Here is an 18,810-nt window from a genome sequence, read left to right as displayed (position 1 = left end):
TACCCCATGCTTGTCACCATTGGGGAGTCACGGGCAGAATAGGTCCCCGGTACCCCATGCTTGTCACCATTGGGGAGTCACGGGCAGAATAGGTCCCCGGTACCCCATGCTTGTCACCGTGGGGAGTCACGGGCAGAATAGATCCCCGGTACCACATGCTTGACTCCCCGTAGTGAGTCACGGGCAGAATAGGTCCCCGGTACCCCATGCTTGTCTTACCATGGGGAGTCACGGGAAGAAAAGATCCCCGGTACCCCATGCTTGTCACCGTAGTGAGTCACGGGCAGAATAGGTCCCCGGTACCCCATGCTTGTCTTACCGTGGTGAGTCACGGGAAGAATAGATCCCCGGTACCCAATGCTTGACTCCCCGTAGTGAGTCACGGGCAGAATAGGTCCCCGGTACCCCATGCTTGTCTTACCATGGGGAGTCACGGGAAGAATAGATCCCCGGTACCCCATGCTTGTCACCGTAGTGAGTCACGGGCAGAATAGGTCCCCGGTACCCCATGCTTGTCTTACCGTGGTGAGTCACGGGCAGAATAGATCCCCGGTACCCCATGCTTGTCTTACCGTGGGGAGTCACGGGCAGAATAGGTCCCCGGTACCCCATGCTTGACTCCCCGTAGTGAGTCACGGGCAGAATAGGTCCCCGGTACCCCATGCTTGTCACCGTGGGGAGTCACGGGCAGAATAGGTCCCCGGTACCCCATGCTTGTCACCGTGGGGAGTCACGGGCAGAATAGGTCCCCGGTACCCCATGCTTGTCACCGTAGTGAGTCACGGGCAGAATAGGTCCCCGGTACCCCATGCTTGTCACCGTGGGGAGTCACGGGCAGAATAGGTCCCCGGTACCCCATGCTTGTCACCGTAGTGAGTCACGGGCAGAATAGGTCCCCGGTACCCCATGCTTGTCTTACCATGGGGAGTCACGGGAAGAATAGATCCCCGGTACCCCATGCTTGTCACCGTAGTGAGTCACGGGCAGAATAGGTCCCCGGTACCCCATGCTTGACTCTCCGTTGGGGTTCACGGGCAGAATAGGTCCCCGGTACCCCATTCTTGTCTTACCGTGGTGAGTCACGGGAAGAATAGATCCCCGGTACCCCATGCTTGTCACCGTGGTGAGTCACGGGAAGAATAGATCCCCGGTACCCCATGCTTGTCACCGTGGGGAGTCACGGGCAGAATAGGTCCCCGGTACCCCATGCTTGTCACCGTAGTGAGTCACGGGCAGAATAGGTCCCCGGTACCCCATGCTTGTCTTACCATGGGGAGTCACGGGAAGAATAGATCCCCGGTACCCCATGCTTGTCACCGTAGTGAGTCACGGGCAGAATAGGTCCCCGGTACCCCATGCTTGACTCTCCGTTGGGGTTCACGGGCAGAATAGGTCCCCGGTACCCCATTCTTGTCTTACCGTGGTGAGTCACGGGAAGAATAGATCCCCGGTACCCCATGCTTGTCACCGTGGTGAGTCACGGGAAGAATAGATCCCCGGTACCCCATGCTTGACTCCCCGTTGGGATTCACGGGTAGAATAGGTCCTCGGTACCCCCTGCTTGTCTTACCGTGAAGTCGACTAAAATCAGGATACAGTTGCCACTTTGTTGCCTGACTCAAGAAAAGACATTTACAAGTCTTGACTAAAAACGACAGGGAGAAAGTAGTCCCTATTTGTAAATCCAAGCAACAAACCTCAAACTAAAATCGCAGTCCATTGTTCGATTCCGTTTATACCATAAGAATGTGTATATGAATCAATATCAAGTAGTGTTGATAACAGGTGTTCGCGTAAAGGGACCTCTACCGGTCACAAACACATGCAAAGGAAAGACAAGTGTTCGTCTGAACAAACACATGGTACACATGTAAACATGGTGAAACTAAGAATAGGGAATTACATCGGACATCATTTTGGTTTGATGCGTGGAATTATGAAATGTATTCCTCGTGTCTACGTAAAGAATTTCAAAGGTTTTACTAAGGCCTTGAATGTTGTTACGGTGATTAAAGAACTTTTAATGTCAATTTTCGCTCTTTGGAATCGTTGAAGAAAGATACTGCTTTTGTACCTGAAAAGTTGCGAAATGTAGACACCAAAGGCTGAAGATGCTGGACCACTGCTCGACATAAGGGAAAAGGGACTTTTGGAAAGATGTAGTCATCTCTCTTGCCTTGCAATTTTGCTCTTATTTTGTGTCACTTTGAATCGTATATGCATCAAAATACGGAACAGATGAGACAGTTTCATAAGTATCATTTATTTCTAGTTCAAGTGGGTAAATCAGTGGAAGGTAGCTGCCTATATGGCTGTTATTGAACGATGTCAGATCATCGATGTACTTGAAGCTGAAGTTGAACGTCGTGGCCAAATCTCCGTGTTGAATATTGCCAAACATTGCTACTCGTAGGAATTTTGCATTTGGTCTTACAATAACGGTTGTATGCTTCAAAATAGTGAGACATGTGAGAACAACGTCATTTATTGGTAAAGGAAAAGGCTGAGACTTATACCAGAAGACCTCTTTGACTACCAGGTGTATCATATCTCCATTCTATATTGATAAACAATCAGGACCCAGTCGCTGCTATCGCTCTGTTTTTAGCGGTATTCGGAAGTCACGCCACAAGAATTAGTCCAATCAGAGTACACGCATGCGCGAGAGAAATCCTGTGCTGCGTCAGTGTTAAAGCTAAAAACGAAACTGTTTCTATGGGATCGACGCATCACTCTAACTCCTGCCTTTCAGTCATTTTATTGCCAATAAAAAATATTTTTTTTACGTTTCCTACTTCAACCGAAGCAGACACCGCTGCGAATTCTTCACAAAGGAAGTTCTGTTTATTGGTATTCTTGGTGGGAAAACGTTAAGCATTCACCCTCATACCTTCGTCAATCACATTGATTCAATTAAGTCATACCGCCCTCTTCACTGTTAAAAAGTGTGCTCGAGAAATTCCGAAATGAAATTTTTGTTGGGAATGGGTCAAGGGTATTATCAGAATAGATAGAGATAGAATACTTTGGATACTCGAGGATGTCTGGCTGGTTGGCGGCTCTATTGTGAAGGATACTAAGACCGTCCATCAGATGTGGAAACACTGGAGACGATGTGGACTGGTCGGCAGACACATGCTTTGTTGGTTAGTTAGTTTTTAATTTTAAAACAGAGATGGAAGACAAACACGGGTCGTATAGCAGTAATTAGTGAACAAGAAACCGGCGTTAGCTGGAAGGCACGCAGACATGAAACACGGATTTAAATGTCAAAGCAATAACGATGTCTAGGGAGACACAGTTGACATTCATAATATCCTACATCATCATAAAAGTAAAGTGGAACTATTGATAAATGAATTTGTCAATGAAACCACGTCAAGTGCGTCAGGGGAATTGGTGCTAGTGTTGTCAGCACCAGTCGTGGAAGAGTTGTCGCCCTTGATGTTTATGGAAGTGCTCGTCTTGTTGGGGAAGGTCGACGCCGTGTGTTAAATACACCTAACATATTTATAAGAGTGAAGCTATTTACACAACGTAATGTATCCATAATATTTGTCATGGGTGAGTGTGTTATGAAAAGAAAGTGGACCAAATTTTCTTGTGGATCTGACAAGGACGCGTGTTTGGAGTTGATGGTATTCTAACACTGGCTGTTATAATGGCGGACACATCTTCTGCTCACAGATGCATGGTGCGTTGTAACTCGTCTATATCAGCCTCTCCCACACACACGGGAACCGGTCATATTTAATCATCGATGACATACGAAAGATACGCCGTTCCCACTTCCAAAACTGTTTCACCTTCTCCAGAGGTATTATGATATTACTAATGAGCTTGACAGTGAGCGAGACCGAGTGAGTGAGTGAGTGAGTGAGGGAAGGATGGAGCGAGTGAGTGGGAGTGAGTGTGTGTGGGGGTGGGTGGGAGTGAGTGATGGAGGGAAGGAACGAGTGAGTGGGGGAGGGAAAGAGCTAGTGAGGGAGGTAAGGAGTGAGCGAATGAATGAGTAAGCGAGTGAGGGAGGGAAGGAGCCAGTGAGTGAGTGAGGGAGGGAATAACCGGGTCTGGGTCAGGCAAACCAGTGATTAATATTATGAGCAACTCCAACGTCGTCCTCGTACGATGACGCGCAATCCTACGAATACCAGAGTCTGCCCACCTGACTCCGATGTTAGAAGCCTCCTGTGTCGAGCATCGCCTCAAGTGGACAGAGCGGAGGGTTGATTTCATCCCTTGGCCACATCTTCAGAGTCAACATCCGACAGTAGTCAGTACTAGTACAAGCACACACACACACACACACACACACACACGCACGTACGTACGCACATTTGAATGCACGCCGCTATATAAGTGCTGTAATCTTGATCGCGACGTCATCATGTCCAGCATGTGACCCTATCCTGCCCTGGAGACGATAAGCATGAAATGCCGACACCTAACAGAACTGCCAGCTTTAGTTCTGAAGTGGAATGTGTCCTCACAAGACTTGCCTCATCCGCATTCCCCTGGTAACCGGACACATCCTACCTTCACAGCTGTTGTCGAGCTGTTCCCCATCACACTCCGGATTCCAGATTAAGATTAGAAAGGACACGTGGCAGCGTGTAGGATGACTTATCCTGATAACAAACACATCTCACACACGCCAGACCATGTTATACAACATGACGAGATAGAGAAACACTGGTAGAAGAATGAGTTTAACACCGTTCCGTTATATCACAGCGTCTCAGCCAAGGACATCCCGCAATGATGCCGGTCCTCGAGGCTTAATACTCAGATGGAACCAGCAACCACGGGTTGGTGCTGACAAACCCTGAAATACAATCAGGGCGCACCTCTCTGTACAGGGAGGGGCGGCGCCATGGACGACATGGCCACCCGTGCCTCCAGCTTCGTCCTGAGACTGCCCAGGCGTCTCAAATAAATCATGAGATACATTAACTAGGAGGTATATTATCATGACTACGGAATCGGTAAATTTAAGATTTCAGTTAACATTACCGTGGATCGATATGCCTCAACAGATTTACGCGTTCGCTTCCAACAATTTTATGCGGTCAGACATACAGGTAACACAGATTTATAATTTACATGAAATTAACACTGCTAACAGAAAACAATATAAATATATTCCGATTTTTTAACGATAAGAAACCCCACACTCGTGGGAACGGACGGATACAATGTGTAACAGGTGTGATGTGTGCTATGGCACCCGGACGGCGTGAAACAACATTCATTTACGATCATTAAAGGTAACGAAAAATCGAACATCCTTATCAATTTTTTATTTTCATTATTTAATTCTGCTTTGTAAGGTTACTTTGGCATAATATGTGACAGGATCAGATAGTTGTATATAATTTGAGAGTTTTATTAGTTTAGATTTTTACTGAATTAAATATTCAGTCAAGTATGTTTTAAACATTATACTTCACACTTCAGCTCTCCTAATTCTCTGTTTCAGCTTACTGCATGAGTACTTTGCCATAGTTCCAATGCCGGGAACCGAGTTTTATTAGTTTAGATTTTTACTTCAGTTTTTAAGTCACATTTGATGTTACTGTCGAACACACATATAGCATTGGACGTTGTGGTAGACCAATTGTTGTGTTTGATTTGTGTACTTTGGGATTCATTTCTAAAGGTTGGTCTTTTGATGATATTTTATTGTTTGTACGTATTCCTAGGATTTGTAGGTATATTGTGTTTATGCTGTTGATAATTTAGCTGTGGCAAAGTACTCATGCAGTAAGCTGAAACAGAGAATTAGGAGAGCTGAAGTGTGACGTATAATGTTTAAAACATACTTGACTGAATATTTAATTCAGTAAAAATCTAAACTAATAAAACTCTCAAAATATATACTACTATCTGATCATATTTAAAAAAATATGGTGTCGCTTGACGACTGAGGGTTTCGAACAAACAATAACAAATTATACCGGTACCATTACTGCGATAACGACAAATATGTTTATTAAGAGTTGCGTCCCATTATTCAGGTAACAAGCTCCTTCCCAGCGCGTGACACTTTCGTTACACCCCGGTATGGTATAGAGAGCTCCGCGAACGGGCTATCGCTGTGAGGAGCTTGAGCTAACTTCTGAATCAACACCCTCACATCGTTGTAAGTGAACTGTGTTTAAAAGTTGCAGAGAAGTAATAAGTGCGTTTATTCCAGAAATTTGAATTAATTGTCAGGGTTGTCAATTCATCAATGGAGTTCTGTCCAACATAGATTTTAAATGAACACACAATGCCATTTAGAAAGTGGTCAAATGTAACAAATGTTATATTTGGGACATACGACGATATACTCGTACGAGAATCTACTTTACTCAGAAAGTGTTATCCCAAATATAACATTTGTTAGAATTTAAATAACGTTAACGATTCCGGAAAATCATTAGAATGTAATTGGATGTTTTAGTAACTTGGAACGACTCCAGACACCACACAATGTTGGTTATATTATCAAATTCTCTGTCACTTTCAGTCTTCATATATGGTCATGGCGGCGTCAACCAGGTGAAGTCGTGAATCTAGTGACGCCATGGCATCTGAGACGAGCCCCGTGCCAACTTGGGACGCCTTCGTCAAGAGTATGTCTTTTCAACAATCAGGAAGTTAACCCTGGATAATTCTAGGCTGAATACTTAGATCCATTAGTACAAATAAACATGATTAAAACGTTAAACAAATGGATAGTTGAGAAAGGGTTATTAAATGCTGTGTTGTCCTGTCTTCATGGCAACAGGTCCTCATCGTTGTATTTTCCTTCACAACATACAAGAATTTCAGTCTGAATGTGCCTGCCTGTTAACCCTTTCTTTGCCACAGGACAATTTGTTACACTCACAGCCATACAATAATATATATATGATCGCAAGAAAACAATCATTTTCAACTATGAAGAAAGATCTGAAAATGCGATTAAGCAAGACATTTCGAGTTACCAGTTTGTGTGTATATATTTCTAATGACTATAATTGATGCCTATGTCAAATACTGCAGGTAACCTCCTGAGTGCTGGCATAGTGAGTGGAGTATGTCTCTCAGCCCAACATGGAGTGCCCATCTACACGCACGGGGACCTGGACGCTCTAGAACAGGTAGCTTCTATCAGGAGTGTTATAGTGTAGTTATCAATGTCTTGTTGCCGAGGTAGGGAGGCCCATGGGCAAAATAGATCCCGAGTCGCACTGTGTGTTGCATGTCACATGAGGAGTGGAGACAGAGCCTTTTCCACACAGCAGTCTCAGCCCCTCGATGGTCGTAACCCCTCCACCATGTCTCCTGTACAGAAGCACTAGGCTCTGGCTTGTACTCATCTCTTGACTGTCTCACTCTTCTTAACTGATACTCTGTGGATTGTGTTTTCTTTGTTATATAATGCAATGGATATGTTGAATAAACATGGATAATAGTTGGCCAATTGAATAAGACTTGACACCTCTGTGAAGCACTTGAAATAACTTGATCAGTTGAGAAACAAACACAGGTTGTGATCCCCAAATTAATGCTGTTTTGGTCTTTTATTATAGAATTTTACAAAGACAAGTGACATCGAACAGTTTTCTTTGTATGGCTGCAGATTTAGGGGATATTGATAATTTATTTTGATGCTAATGGATAAATTCCTCCACAAGGTGCAAAATGTTATACACGTATCAATTAGAATTATGGTACTTGTGCATTTACATTCACTTGCTGTAGCGGTGAACACTATCATTCCAGTTCCTTCAGTAGATCTTGGGTTTTTTCTCTGCAAGACAGACAACACTGTGTCATTGTTTCACATTTCATAATAGATGTGTGAATTCATGATTTGATACAATTGAAGGGAAGCAAGAATAACAACTTTAACTTTGTACAGTATCACGCTGAGGCTGTTATAGAGTCTTTGTTCTTTATAAATTGTATGAATGACTGGGATATGTAGGGGTGGCTGTTATATACATGCAGGTAGAATATTGCTGACAACAAATGAACCAGCCATTATTATCCCCATCCTGGAAGTGGGGAGGGGGGGTATAGGAATGGAGTATGTCCGTCCACTTCCCAAAAAAAAGCTATTTAAGTCAGAGAAATGAAATGTTGCACACTGATTTTAATGGTCATGACCTCACAGGAGTTCCAACATTGGTGTCATAAATTCATTTTTAAGAGTTATGGCCCTTGCTTTGTGCTTTTGAACTTAGTGCATAGTGTGTGCAATGGGGACAAGTTTTCTCAGGAACTACCGAAGTTACATGAATGAAAGTTTGCATGCTTATCTAAGAGATACTTGTTAAGACCGAGTTTGAAAATGTGTCCCCTCATTTATCTTTTTGGAGAGTTATGGCCCTTGCTCCATGCTTTGCAACTAAAAGCATACTGCTTGCAATAAGGGCAAGTTTTCAGAGAAACTGAAGTTACTCAAATTAAAGTTTGCATATTTATCAAAGAGATACTTATCAAGACAGAGTTCGAAAATTGGTCCTATAATTTTTTTGTTTACAGAGTTCTGGCCCTTGATTTGGTGCATCGTGTGCACAATGGGCCAAAAACAACTGAAGTTAGCTTATCTAAGAGATACTTTTCAAGACGGAGTTATTTTGTTCATAGAAGGGGCCTTTTGTGTTTCTTCATTTCTTATTTCATGAATTTTTCCTGATGAAATAAAGCAGCTTTAGTGGCTATCTCTTTTTAAGGCTTTATATGACTTTTTTATAGTTAATATTCACTACTATATGAACAAACAATATTCTAATGTGCCCCATGTCGGGGAATAGTGATAACACTGTTTTCTTTAATCTAAAAGTGATCATACTTATTAAAATTTGTTGGCGGTGCTACTATAGTGTTTCATTTGCAGGCCGATCTTCAGCAGTTTCTGCCCGTGTTTCGTTCTCCATCTAGCCAGCACACAGAGGGCATCCTTGAGGCCGGGTTCACGATCTCAACAAGGGGTGGGAAGACAATGGAGTTTAAAGTGTACCAGAAGACTTACTGCAGGTGAACACATTGTTGGTATGGTGGGAGTACTGTAGCCAAGTGTCGACTGTTGCAGGTATGGTGGGAGTACTGTAGCCAGGTGTCGACTGTTGCAGGTATGGTGGGAGTATTGTAGCCAGGTGTCGACTGTTGCAGGTATGGTGGGAGTACTGTAGCCAGGTGTCGACTGTTGCAGGTATGGTGGGAGTACTGTAGCCAGGTGTCGACTGTTGCAGGTATGGTGGGAGTACTGTAGCCAGGTGTCGACCGTTGCAGGTATGGTGGGAGTACTGTAGCCAGGTGTCGACTGTTGCAGGTATGGTGGGAGTACTGTAGCCAGGTGTCGACTGTTGCAGGTATGGTGGGAGTACTGTAGCCAGGTGTCGACTGTTGCAGGTATGGTGGGAGTACTGTAGCCAGGTGTCGACTGTTGCAGGTATGGTGGGAGTACTGTAGCCAGGTGTCGACTGTTGCAGGTATGGTGGGAGTACTGTAGCCAGGTGTCGACTGTTGCAGGTATGGTGGGAGTACTGTAGCCAGGTGTCGACTGTTGCAGGTATGGTGGGAGTACTGTAGCCAGGTGTCGACCGTTGCAGGTATGGTGGGAGTACTGTAGCCAGGTGTCGACTGTTGCAGGTATGGTTGAAGTACTGTAGCCAGGTGTCGACCGTTGCAGGTATGGTGGGAGTACTGTAGCCAGGTGTCGACTGTTGCAGGTATGGTGGGAGTACTGTAGCCAGGTGTTGACTGTTGCAGGTATGGTGGGAGTACTGTAGCCAGGTGTCGACCGTTGCAGGTATGGTGGGAGTACTGTAGCCAGGTGTCGACTGTTGCAGGTATGGTGGGAGTACTGTAGCCAGGTGTCGACTGTTGCAGGTATGGTGGGAGTACTGTAGCCAGGTGTCGATTGTTGCAGGTATGGTGGGAGTACTGTAGCCAGGTGTCGACCGTTGCAGGTATGGTGGGAGTACTGTAGCCAGGTGTCGACTGTTGCAGGTATGGTGGGAGTACTGTAGCCAGGTGTCGACCGTTGCAGGTATGGTGGGAGTACTGTAGCCAGGTGTCGACTGTTGCAGGTATGGTGGGAGTACTGTAGCCAGGTGTTGACTGTTGCAGGTATGGTGGGAGTACTGTAGCCAGGTGTCGACCGTTGCAGGTATGGTGGGAGTACTGTAGCCAGGTGTCGACTGTTGCAGGTATGGTTGGAGTACTGTAGCCAGGTGTCGACTGTTGCAGGTATGGTTGGAGTAACTTAGCCACGTGTTGTTAATGGGGGAGTGTCTACTGTTGCAATTTCCTCAAAAGTGACACGGATACCAAAACATTTTTTTGAAAAATGAAAGCAGTAATTTCAACATTTAAGGAATGTATTTAATATTATAAACGTGGTAAAAGCATTAAGGACAAATGCGTCTAGATCTTCTCTCTTTCTGCAACAGTGTCTATGCAACCTCACCGGGGAATACAGAGGGCCTGATCGTCAGCAACCTTCCTCATGGCATTCTGCTGTGTACGTACAGACACCCTGTCCAGCCTGGGATTGCCATCAAACATGTGGAACAGTTCTGTGATCTGCTTAGAGCCTAGATGGCCATCGGGATGTGGAACAGTTCTGTGATCTGCTCAGAGCCAAGACGGCCATCAAACATCTTTAACTGTTGTGTGATCCCAGTGCCTAGATGGCCATCAAACATGTGGAACAGTTCTGTGATCTGCTCAGAGCCTAGATGGCCATCAAACATGTAGAACAGTTCTGTGATCTGCTCAGAGCCTAGATGGCCATCAAACATGTAGAACAGTTCTGTGATCTGCTCAGAGCCTAGATGGCCATCGGGATGTGGAACAGTTCTGTGATCTGCTCAGAGCCTAGATTGCCATCAAGCATGTGGAACCATTCTGTGATCTGCTCAGAACCTAGATGGCCATCAAACATGTAGAACAGTTCTGTGATCTGCTCAGAACCTAGATGGCCATCAAACATGTAGAACAGTTCTGTGATCTGCTCAGAGCCTGAAGGCCATCAAACATCTTGAACTGTTGTGTGATCCCAGTGCCTAGATGGCCATCAAAGATGTGGAACAGTTCTGTGATCTACTCAGAGCCTAGATGGCCATCAAACATGTGGAACAGTTCTGTGAACTACTCAGAGCCTAGATGGCCATAAAGCATGTGGAACAGTTCTGTGATCTACTCAGAGCCTAGATGGCCATCAAAGATGTCAACATGTGGAACAGTTCTGTGAACTACTCAGAGCCTAGATGGCCATAAAGCATGTGGAACAGTTCTGTGATCTACTCAGAGCCTAGATGGCCATCAAAGATGTCAACATGTGGAACAGTTCTGTGATCTACTCAGAGCCTAGATGGCCATCAAAGATGTGGAACAGTTCTGTGATCTACTCAGAGCCTAGATGGCCATCAAAGATGTCAACATGTGGAGAGGTTTTCGGACATGTAAAAATGTCCCTTCTCTGGATGAAATATGTGTAAAAAGTGTGTATGTTAGTATGTAGAAAGAAGAGTTCTGCAGCTTTCTTGGTATGCCTGTTCCAGCTTCCGGGCATTGGTTTGAGGATGGAACAGAACTCTTGCCCAGTGTTGTCATGCTTCGTGTTGTCATGCTTGTGTGTACTTTTACAATAAATAATTCAGAGGCTTGTTTCATTAAAAAACAAAATTTTACTATGCCAAGGCAATGCATGAGAAGTATGAAACAGGAATATAGTATCAAATGCATCATTACACAAAATTAACATAGATATAAATACTTATATTATATCATTTGAAAACACAAAGTTGCAATAAAATAACTTTGAAATCAATGAACAAAGCAGTAAAATGCCAGTGACAAAGATACAGAAAATTCAACAATTAATGTTTAAAAATGAAAGCCTAAGACATTGAATAGAGGAATGCTTAATAGAGGTGACAGTCATGATTCAGCGTAAGTGATTTGAATGATTGTATTAACCGCTGTCTAGTTCAACACTGATACCAACGATGCCTCTCTTATACTCTGTACATTGTGCATTTTTGAAAAGCAGCAACCGTGCATACATATCTACATACCTATTTCATATAGTACACAAAACACAGTAATCCGAGTCATTAGGTCATTGGATTGAACCAAGTCACATGTCTAATGATATACTAACTAAAATCAGAAATGTGCTCATTAGGATATTCTTCACGCTTCATCATTGGGACATTGGTCTTTATAATACACCAGTTCATCATTGGGATCTTATTCTTATTAATACACTAGTTCATAAGGATATAATTTTTATATTAATATACTAGTTCATTAGATTATAATTCTTATTTATACACCAGTTCATCATTGGGATCTTATTCTTATTAATACACTCGTTCATAAGGATATAATTTTTATATTAATACACTCGTTCATAAGGTTATAATTCTTATAAATACACTAGTTCATTAGGATATAATAGTTCATCATTGGGATCTTATACTTTTTAATACACTAGTTCATAAGGTTATAATTCTTATTAATACACTAGTTCATTAGGATATAATAGTTCATCATTGGGATCTTATACTTTTTAATACACTAGTTCATAAGGTTATAATTCTTATTAATACACTAGTTCATTAGGATATAATTCTTATTAATACACTCGTTCATTAGGATATTATTCTTTTTAATACACAAGTTTATCAGATGTATCAATAATGGTGATAGTGAACAGGAAGAGGGAGCCAATCTCATCAATTACTGCATATCTGGTGCACACTTCACAAATACATTCATTTTATTCACTAGTTTAAAGTTTCTCACACAAAGTCTGCACTGAATAGAACTCTGTTCAACCGTGTTGTCATACTCTCTATGAGTGAAATATCTTCATACATGAAATACTGTGTTCTAAGTTTCATCAAATGAGACCTACATTACCATGTTCACATTCACTACTCCTTTCACCATTGTACAGTTTCTTAAACAAATAAAGGTGAACATTTCGCAGCTACTGTTATTATTTGGGTAACACAAGTGGTTCCCTGAAGTTGCAACTGCCAAAGACGGAATAACAGAACAATGAAGATGACTACACTGGGGGAGCCCTGTAACAGATCCGTGATAGTTACGAGGGGTGGCATGTACAATAGGGGCACTTTCAAGGTATCAGTACATTGTGTAGCTTGTGCCACAAGCCTCACACAATTCACACTCAAACCAGACAAAACCCATAAAGATCTGGGGTAGAACAGGTCTTCAGCAACCCATGCTTGCCGGAAGAGGCGACTATGCTTATCGTAACAGGCGACTAATGGGACCGGGTGGTCAGGCTTGCTGACTTGGTTACCCATACAGTAGAAATGTCTGGATCACTTAACCTGGCTCTTGTCACAATCTGATGACATGTCAAGCATAGATGTCTGGATATGTCACAGTTGTTGGTCCCAAACATTTTCAATTACCCTGATTCAGAAACATACACACTAATAAAATAGTAATTCTAACTGTGACGTTTATCAATAGACAGCCTATTCATCTACACACCTGAATTCCGTATGACACGATATTCGAATATAGTCTGCATACAAAGAGAAGCTAAAGTAATATGGGTAAATTGTGCTGGCAATCAAAGAGAAGAATCAAGGAATCAACTGATAAACATGTCAATCACTGCAATAAATAGAACTTAAAATCAACTGTGAACCTTGCAATGGAACACATTCATATATGGGACTTACTAGCCAACTATGCCAGTAGGTTCACCAGGTCACACGTTTCACACCACAACATGCAAGTGCACTGATGAAAAAATAACTATGTGTTTATTGCTTGTTGAGATGTGTTCATTACACCACTAACACATGCCAGTAAAGTAAACTACCTACAGAAACAGAAGGCAACCTCAAGACTCCATGCAGGACACAACAAATTAATCTGTCTGTTTATCAAGTGTTTGGTTGTTCAAAGTCAAATGGTAGCAATGTTCTTGTTTATGACAAATTCCTGATTAGAAATAGCCATCAACTGTTTCTCCCATAGATGTATGTACATTATACAGGTACAGTCTGTTTGACGCCAAATGAGAACGATGAATTGCAAAATAACTGCAACGTGCCTTCCACGGTTTGTCCCCCCTACGTGTCATGTACACATTTCTATACAAAATTACATGATAGTTTCTTAAAGAACTTCATCCGTCATGGGTCTTAAAATAAACAAAATTCAGATTCATCGTTCTCATTTGATGTCAAACAGACTGTACTTACTGGCCAAGACTTTTGTACAATGATCTCCTCTCCAGGCTTCATGCAGTTCGGAGGCTTCTTTCCCTCTCAGAACCTTGGGAGGGAGCCATTTTTTACCAGGAGCTAATTTTGTCGCATTTTAGCCAGGTCATAAAGTCTGACAAACAAATCTATATTTTGTTGTGACCATACCCTTACGTGTGTGTGTGAGGTAAGCAAGCAATCCTATATCCCCGACATAGACGATAATTCACAAACAAACACAGAAGAAACACAATCATCTGGTCATGGTCCACCCTAACAAACAATTCTGTCCTGATAGACACAATTTTATTGATAACAACTTCTTTAATACCATGAAAAGCGACGTTTCTGTATAGATCCTTATACCGTTGTCAAAATTGTTATCCATAAAATTGTGTCTATCTTGTCATCCGTCAACTTCTAAGTAATGCCCATCAAACAATTTAATTCTGTCCTATTAAGAAGTTAAACTGACATGACATGACCTGACAGATTAACAAAAGTAATATGGAAAAATTGTGGGTTCTTTAACTTCTTTTGAGCAGTATAGATGATTATCAGGTCATGATCCAACAGAGATTAATCCTATCTGAGATATCAGGAAGCAGAGACTGACAAAGCAAGCTATGTTATTAAAGCATGTAGGCTATCATGATATCTACCTAGCAGATGATGCATATTGTAGAACATTATACTACATTGTTATACACAGAAGCAGTAGGCCTGGCTGTTCTGGGATAAACATGTATATATGTATATATACATCACACTCGCTTCACCCATGGGTTCAGGGATATATAAACACGTAGTTCACATGAAACCTCCCAGCTGTTTCATCAGCTCAGCATTGATTCTTGTTTCGTTAATATGCCATATATATAATTATAAGCAATGACATATATATGTGAAACACTGTAACATTTGAAGATGTACAATACATGTTTACAATCCCCTGTCAGGCGGGCTCTGCTGGTGACAATCGTTCAACTGCAACAGGAATTAGTTCAACCAAGTTTACAACCAAATACACTGTTACAATCACATCCCGGACCCCAGCCCTAGAACCACACTGGTGAATCCATTACGGTTTAATCCTCAGTTACAACTTCTACACAGCTGGCCTGTTTCCTATGTACAGTAGATATAGTTGACTCAATATACAGTAGACACCTACCATATGCAGTAGGCACCTACAGAAGCAAGCAAGCAGTATGTACATGTCTCTCATTGGCTAACGACAAGCTGATATATATCAATGTATATTTGGTATGAAGCTTCCAGGCGTCGGTCTTAGGACATGTAGATCTGACACGTTACAAACCAGTAAATGTCAACCCCAGAAGTCGTCCCCATCCACAGTGCACAATTACTCTCAGACAATCAAGTGTCTTACCTATCTTTATAGAAAAACATAATAGTCATCAAACAAATGATACAAATAGGAAGTTTATGCAGTTCTAAGCAATATTGCAAGACTGGGGACACCAAGAATGGGCTTCACACAGTTTACCCATGCAAGGCATCAAACCCAGGACTTGGACATGAGGAGCAAACACATCAACCATGTGGCCACCCCACTGCCCCTAATAGAACAGTAACAAGACTATCTGTCTGTCCTCACTGAGGGTATATCACTCTTGTACCTCAGCACTAAGCTGGGTCAGACCAACACTTGCCACCATGCTCCATCCACAACACCCCAAACTACTCTCATCACAAATACCAACATATTGTTTACTGACAGATGAGGGTACAAAGTACATTTTCAAATTTCTTTTGAAATATTTGTATCATATGTTCCTTGTATATATAAACAGATGTTTCATGTGCTTCACGGCCAGGAGGAATATCATTGTATTACCTATGAATATATGTTACGGTTCAAGTTTGAATTTCTTTAAACCTTGGTAGGCTTTTTAACCAGAGAGGCTATCATAGTAGTTTGACATGGCCAATAATAATAATAATAATCATCATCATCATCATTATTACCCCGGTCAATGGATCAGTGCACCTCTCCAAGGAGCAATAGCTGAAATATTGATGCGTGCGACGTTAAACAACAAAGAAACAAACAAAACATGACCACAGATCATATGTCTGGTGGACAATACAAAAACTTTGAGTTCAGAGACGTGGGAAAAGCTGCCTAGAATCCAAGGAGAGAACAGTCGAGGACAAAAGGGGGTCAAGGACAGGTCGTCAAGGACAAAAGGGGGTCAAGGACAGGTCGTCACGGACAGGTCATCAAGGACAGAACAAGGTCAAGGACAGGTCATCAAGGACAGAATGGGGTCAAGGACTGAATGGGGGTCAGGCAGGTCATCAGGGAAAGAAGTCAACAAATTAGAACTGAATAAAACTGACAGCAAATGCAAACATAGAAAAAACCATTTGTGTCTCATTCCAGCAGAGAGAGCTACAAGCTCTGAGGACTTGTGAAAAAGGTTGACAATAGTTCATTGGGCCAGGCTTATAAAAAATATTCTAAGTTATGACTGTGATACTGTGGGGAGGTTTGCCCCAAAAGGGTTGCTCTGTTTTTGACACTATGAACAAAGACATTCCAGCCAAATATCCCCTGTAACAACAGACTAGCATCCCTCTAATATCAATGTATTCGTAGATACAAGCTATAGATCCTGTGATATGGATTATCTGAGATGAAGCGTGAACATGGTACAACTTTAACATGAGATTACATCAGACTACATTAGAGTACATTAGAGTACATCAGACTACATTAGAGTACATTAGAGTACAATAGACTACATTAGACTACAATAACCCATTCAAGCAAATTTGAAGTAATTAATATACTAATAGGACAATTTTCATACATCTGTTACCAAGGTGACAACTGAAGCGATTTACTGCTTTCTGCCTTGTTGAGGTCCCCTTTCTCCCATAATGCTGTTAATTCGATAAAAACCTGTTGCCAGGATACCATATAAAAGTTTGTTAAATTCCAAAATGCTCTTTTAATCCATTTAATATGTCATTTAAAATGACATATTTGAATGATTAAAAGAGCATTTCAGAAAATCAATACTGATTCAATATTTGCTTAAAACTTAATCCTCATCCTTCAAACATTAAAGTATCTAAAATATATCCAATCACCGAAATATAAAATAATCACAGTATTTATGAATTAAGTAACCATTCTGTAAACAGTAAGCTGATCAAAGACCTACATACAGTCAAACTGAGAATGTAGCGGTTTAATTCTGGGCTCAAACATTGCACTGGAGTAATGATGAGGACAAGTGCTATCTGGACATGCAGACAACGCAGTTTGGTCATTGTTGACACTGACGACCCTTGATATCCAGGTGGGAACAAAGTTGTCTCCCCTTGCAAAGCCCTTTGTCAATGGTGGCCGTTCGTGTGTCTGTTAAACTCGTCACTTAGCTGCCGATTTGAACACACTGAGCTCTCCTTCCCTCGAAACAGAGAACTGGAAAAGGGGTGGATGCCATTAATGGATTCCAACGTCTTTATATGATTTAACGTATCTTCTCCATTGACTCTTTCACTCGTTTCTGTATTAGCTTCAAGGTCAGGTTTGAGCCTCTTTCTGGAAGACAAATCACAGTCAAGGTCGCCGGTCAAGCGTTGGTCCCCGTTTGAGTCTGGCGTGGTTGACGAAGGTTTGGCATCCAGCCTCTCTGTCAAGTATTGGAGGAGCACAGTGGGGAAGTCCTCCACCTCGTCGTAGCCTGAAGCCATACAAACAAACACCAGTGAGTGAGCTAAGAAATAACTTTAATGTTTTGAGTTTAAGGAGTTATAAATGTATACAGCAGTGTGCTTACTAACACCTGTGTGCTTACTAACACCAGTGTGCTTACTAACACAAAGCGTGCTTACTAACACCAGTGTGCTTACTAACACAAAGCGTGCTTACTAACACCAGTGTGCTTTCTAACACCAGTGTGCTTACTAACACCAGTGTGCTTACTAACACAAAGCGTGCTTACTAACACCTGTGTGCTTACTAACACATGTGTGCTTACTAACACCAGTGTGCTTACTAACACAAAGCGTGCTTACTAACACAAAGCGTGCTTACTAACACAAAGCGTGCTTACTAACACCAGTGTGCTTACTAACACAAAGCGTTCACACTAACGCAAAGCGTGCTTACTAACACAAAGCGTGCTTACTAACACCAGTGTGCTTACTAACACAAAGCGTTCACACTAGCGCAAAGCGTGCTTACTAACACAAAGCATGCTTACTAACACCAGTGTGCTTACTAACGCAAAGCGTGCACACTAACGCAAAGCGTGCACGCTCACACAAAGAGTGCCATAAGTCTTTACATTTACAACTCCATAAATGCAAACAGTTCAAGGTCAATTATTATAAATAAACATGTCAACAATAAATTCAGAGAGAGTTTATTTAATCATTAACACAACTCAGTGACATCGCTCAGCGAGGTATTGCAACACAAGCCCCGCCCATAGTATCAGGAAACAACTAGCCAATCACTTGCCATGGATTCACTTCCAATTAATATATTTGGGTTAAATCCCACTTTAACAGTAATGTGGTTGTATCT

The 18,810-nt window shown here is 42.2% G+C and overlaps 2 protein-coding genes across 3 annotated transcripts in view; one reads left to right on the top strand and one right to left on the bottom strand.

Annotated features, from left to right (window-relative positions):
* Positions 1-6,087: 6,087 nt before the first annotated feature.
* LOC139444404 (uncharacterized) lies at positions 6,088-12,505 on the top strand. 2 transcript variants are annotated; one of them, XM_071225375.1, is made up of 5 exons: positions 6,088-6,142; positions 6,512-6,617; positions 7,030-7,127; positions 8,873-9,012; positions 10,431-12,505. In XM_071225375.1, exons 2-5 carry the CDS (start codon positions 6,569-6,571, stop codon positions 10,576-10,578), a joined length of 435 nt encoding a protein of 144 aa, XP_071081476.1. In that variant the 5' UTR covers positions 6,088-6,142; positions 6,512-6,568; the 3' UTR covers positions 10,579-12,505. The 2 variants fall into 2 exon arrangements, with proteins under 2 accessions (XP_071081476.1, XP_071081477.1); XM_071225376.1 differs by having other exon boundaries at positions 6,136-6,181.
* LOC139444403 (inositol-tetrakisphosphate 1-kinase-like) overlaps positions 11,704-18,810 on the bottom strand; it is a 57,173-nt gene continuing 50,066 nt past the window's right edge. The window contains exon 11 of the mRNA XM_071225374.1: positions 11,704-17,962. Within this exon, the coding sequence (XP_071081475.1) occupies positions 17,613-17,962 (350 nt within the window). The 3' untranslated portion in view covers positions 11,704-17,612. The remainder of the gene's footprint in view (positions 17,963-18,810) is intronic.

The sequence above is a fragment of the Haliotis cracherodii genome, unplaced genomic scaffold, assembly GCF_022045235.1.
Source record: "Haliotis cracherodii isolate W230 unplaced genomic scaffold, xgHalCrac1.p SCAF_5, whole genome shotgun sequence".
Taxonomy (NCBI): Eukaryota; Metazoa; Mollusca; class Gastropoda; order Lepetellida; family Haliotidae; genus Haliotis; species Haliotis cracherodii.
This window is presented reverse-complemented; position numbering and strand designations above follow the sequence as displayed.

What these genes read in the sequence shown, in the direction of transcription:
- LOC139444404 (XM_071225375.1), top strand. Translation starts at nt 6,569, where the DNA reads ATGGCATCTGAGACGAGCCCCGTGCCAACTTGGGACGCCTTCGTCAAG. An exon ending in ACCTGGACGCTCTAGAACAG is followed by an intron (nt 7,128 to 8,872) that starts GTAGCTTCTATC and finishes TTTCATTTGCAG; the next exon opens with GCCGATCTTCAGCAGTTTCT. An exon ending in TACCAGAAGACTTACTGCAG is followed by an intron (nt 9,013 to 10,430) that starts GTGAACACATTG and finishes TTTCTGCAACAG; the next exon opens with TGTCTATGCAACCTCACCGG.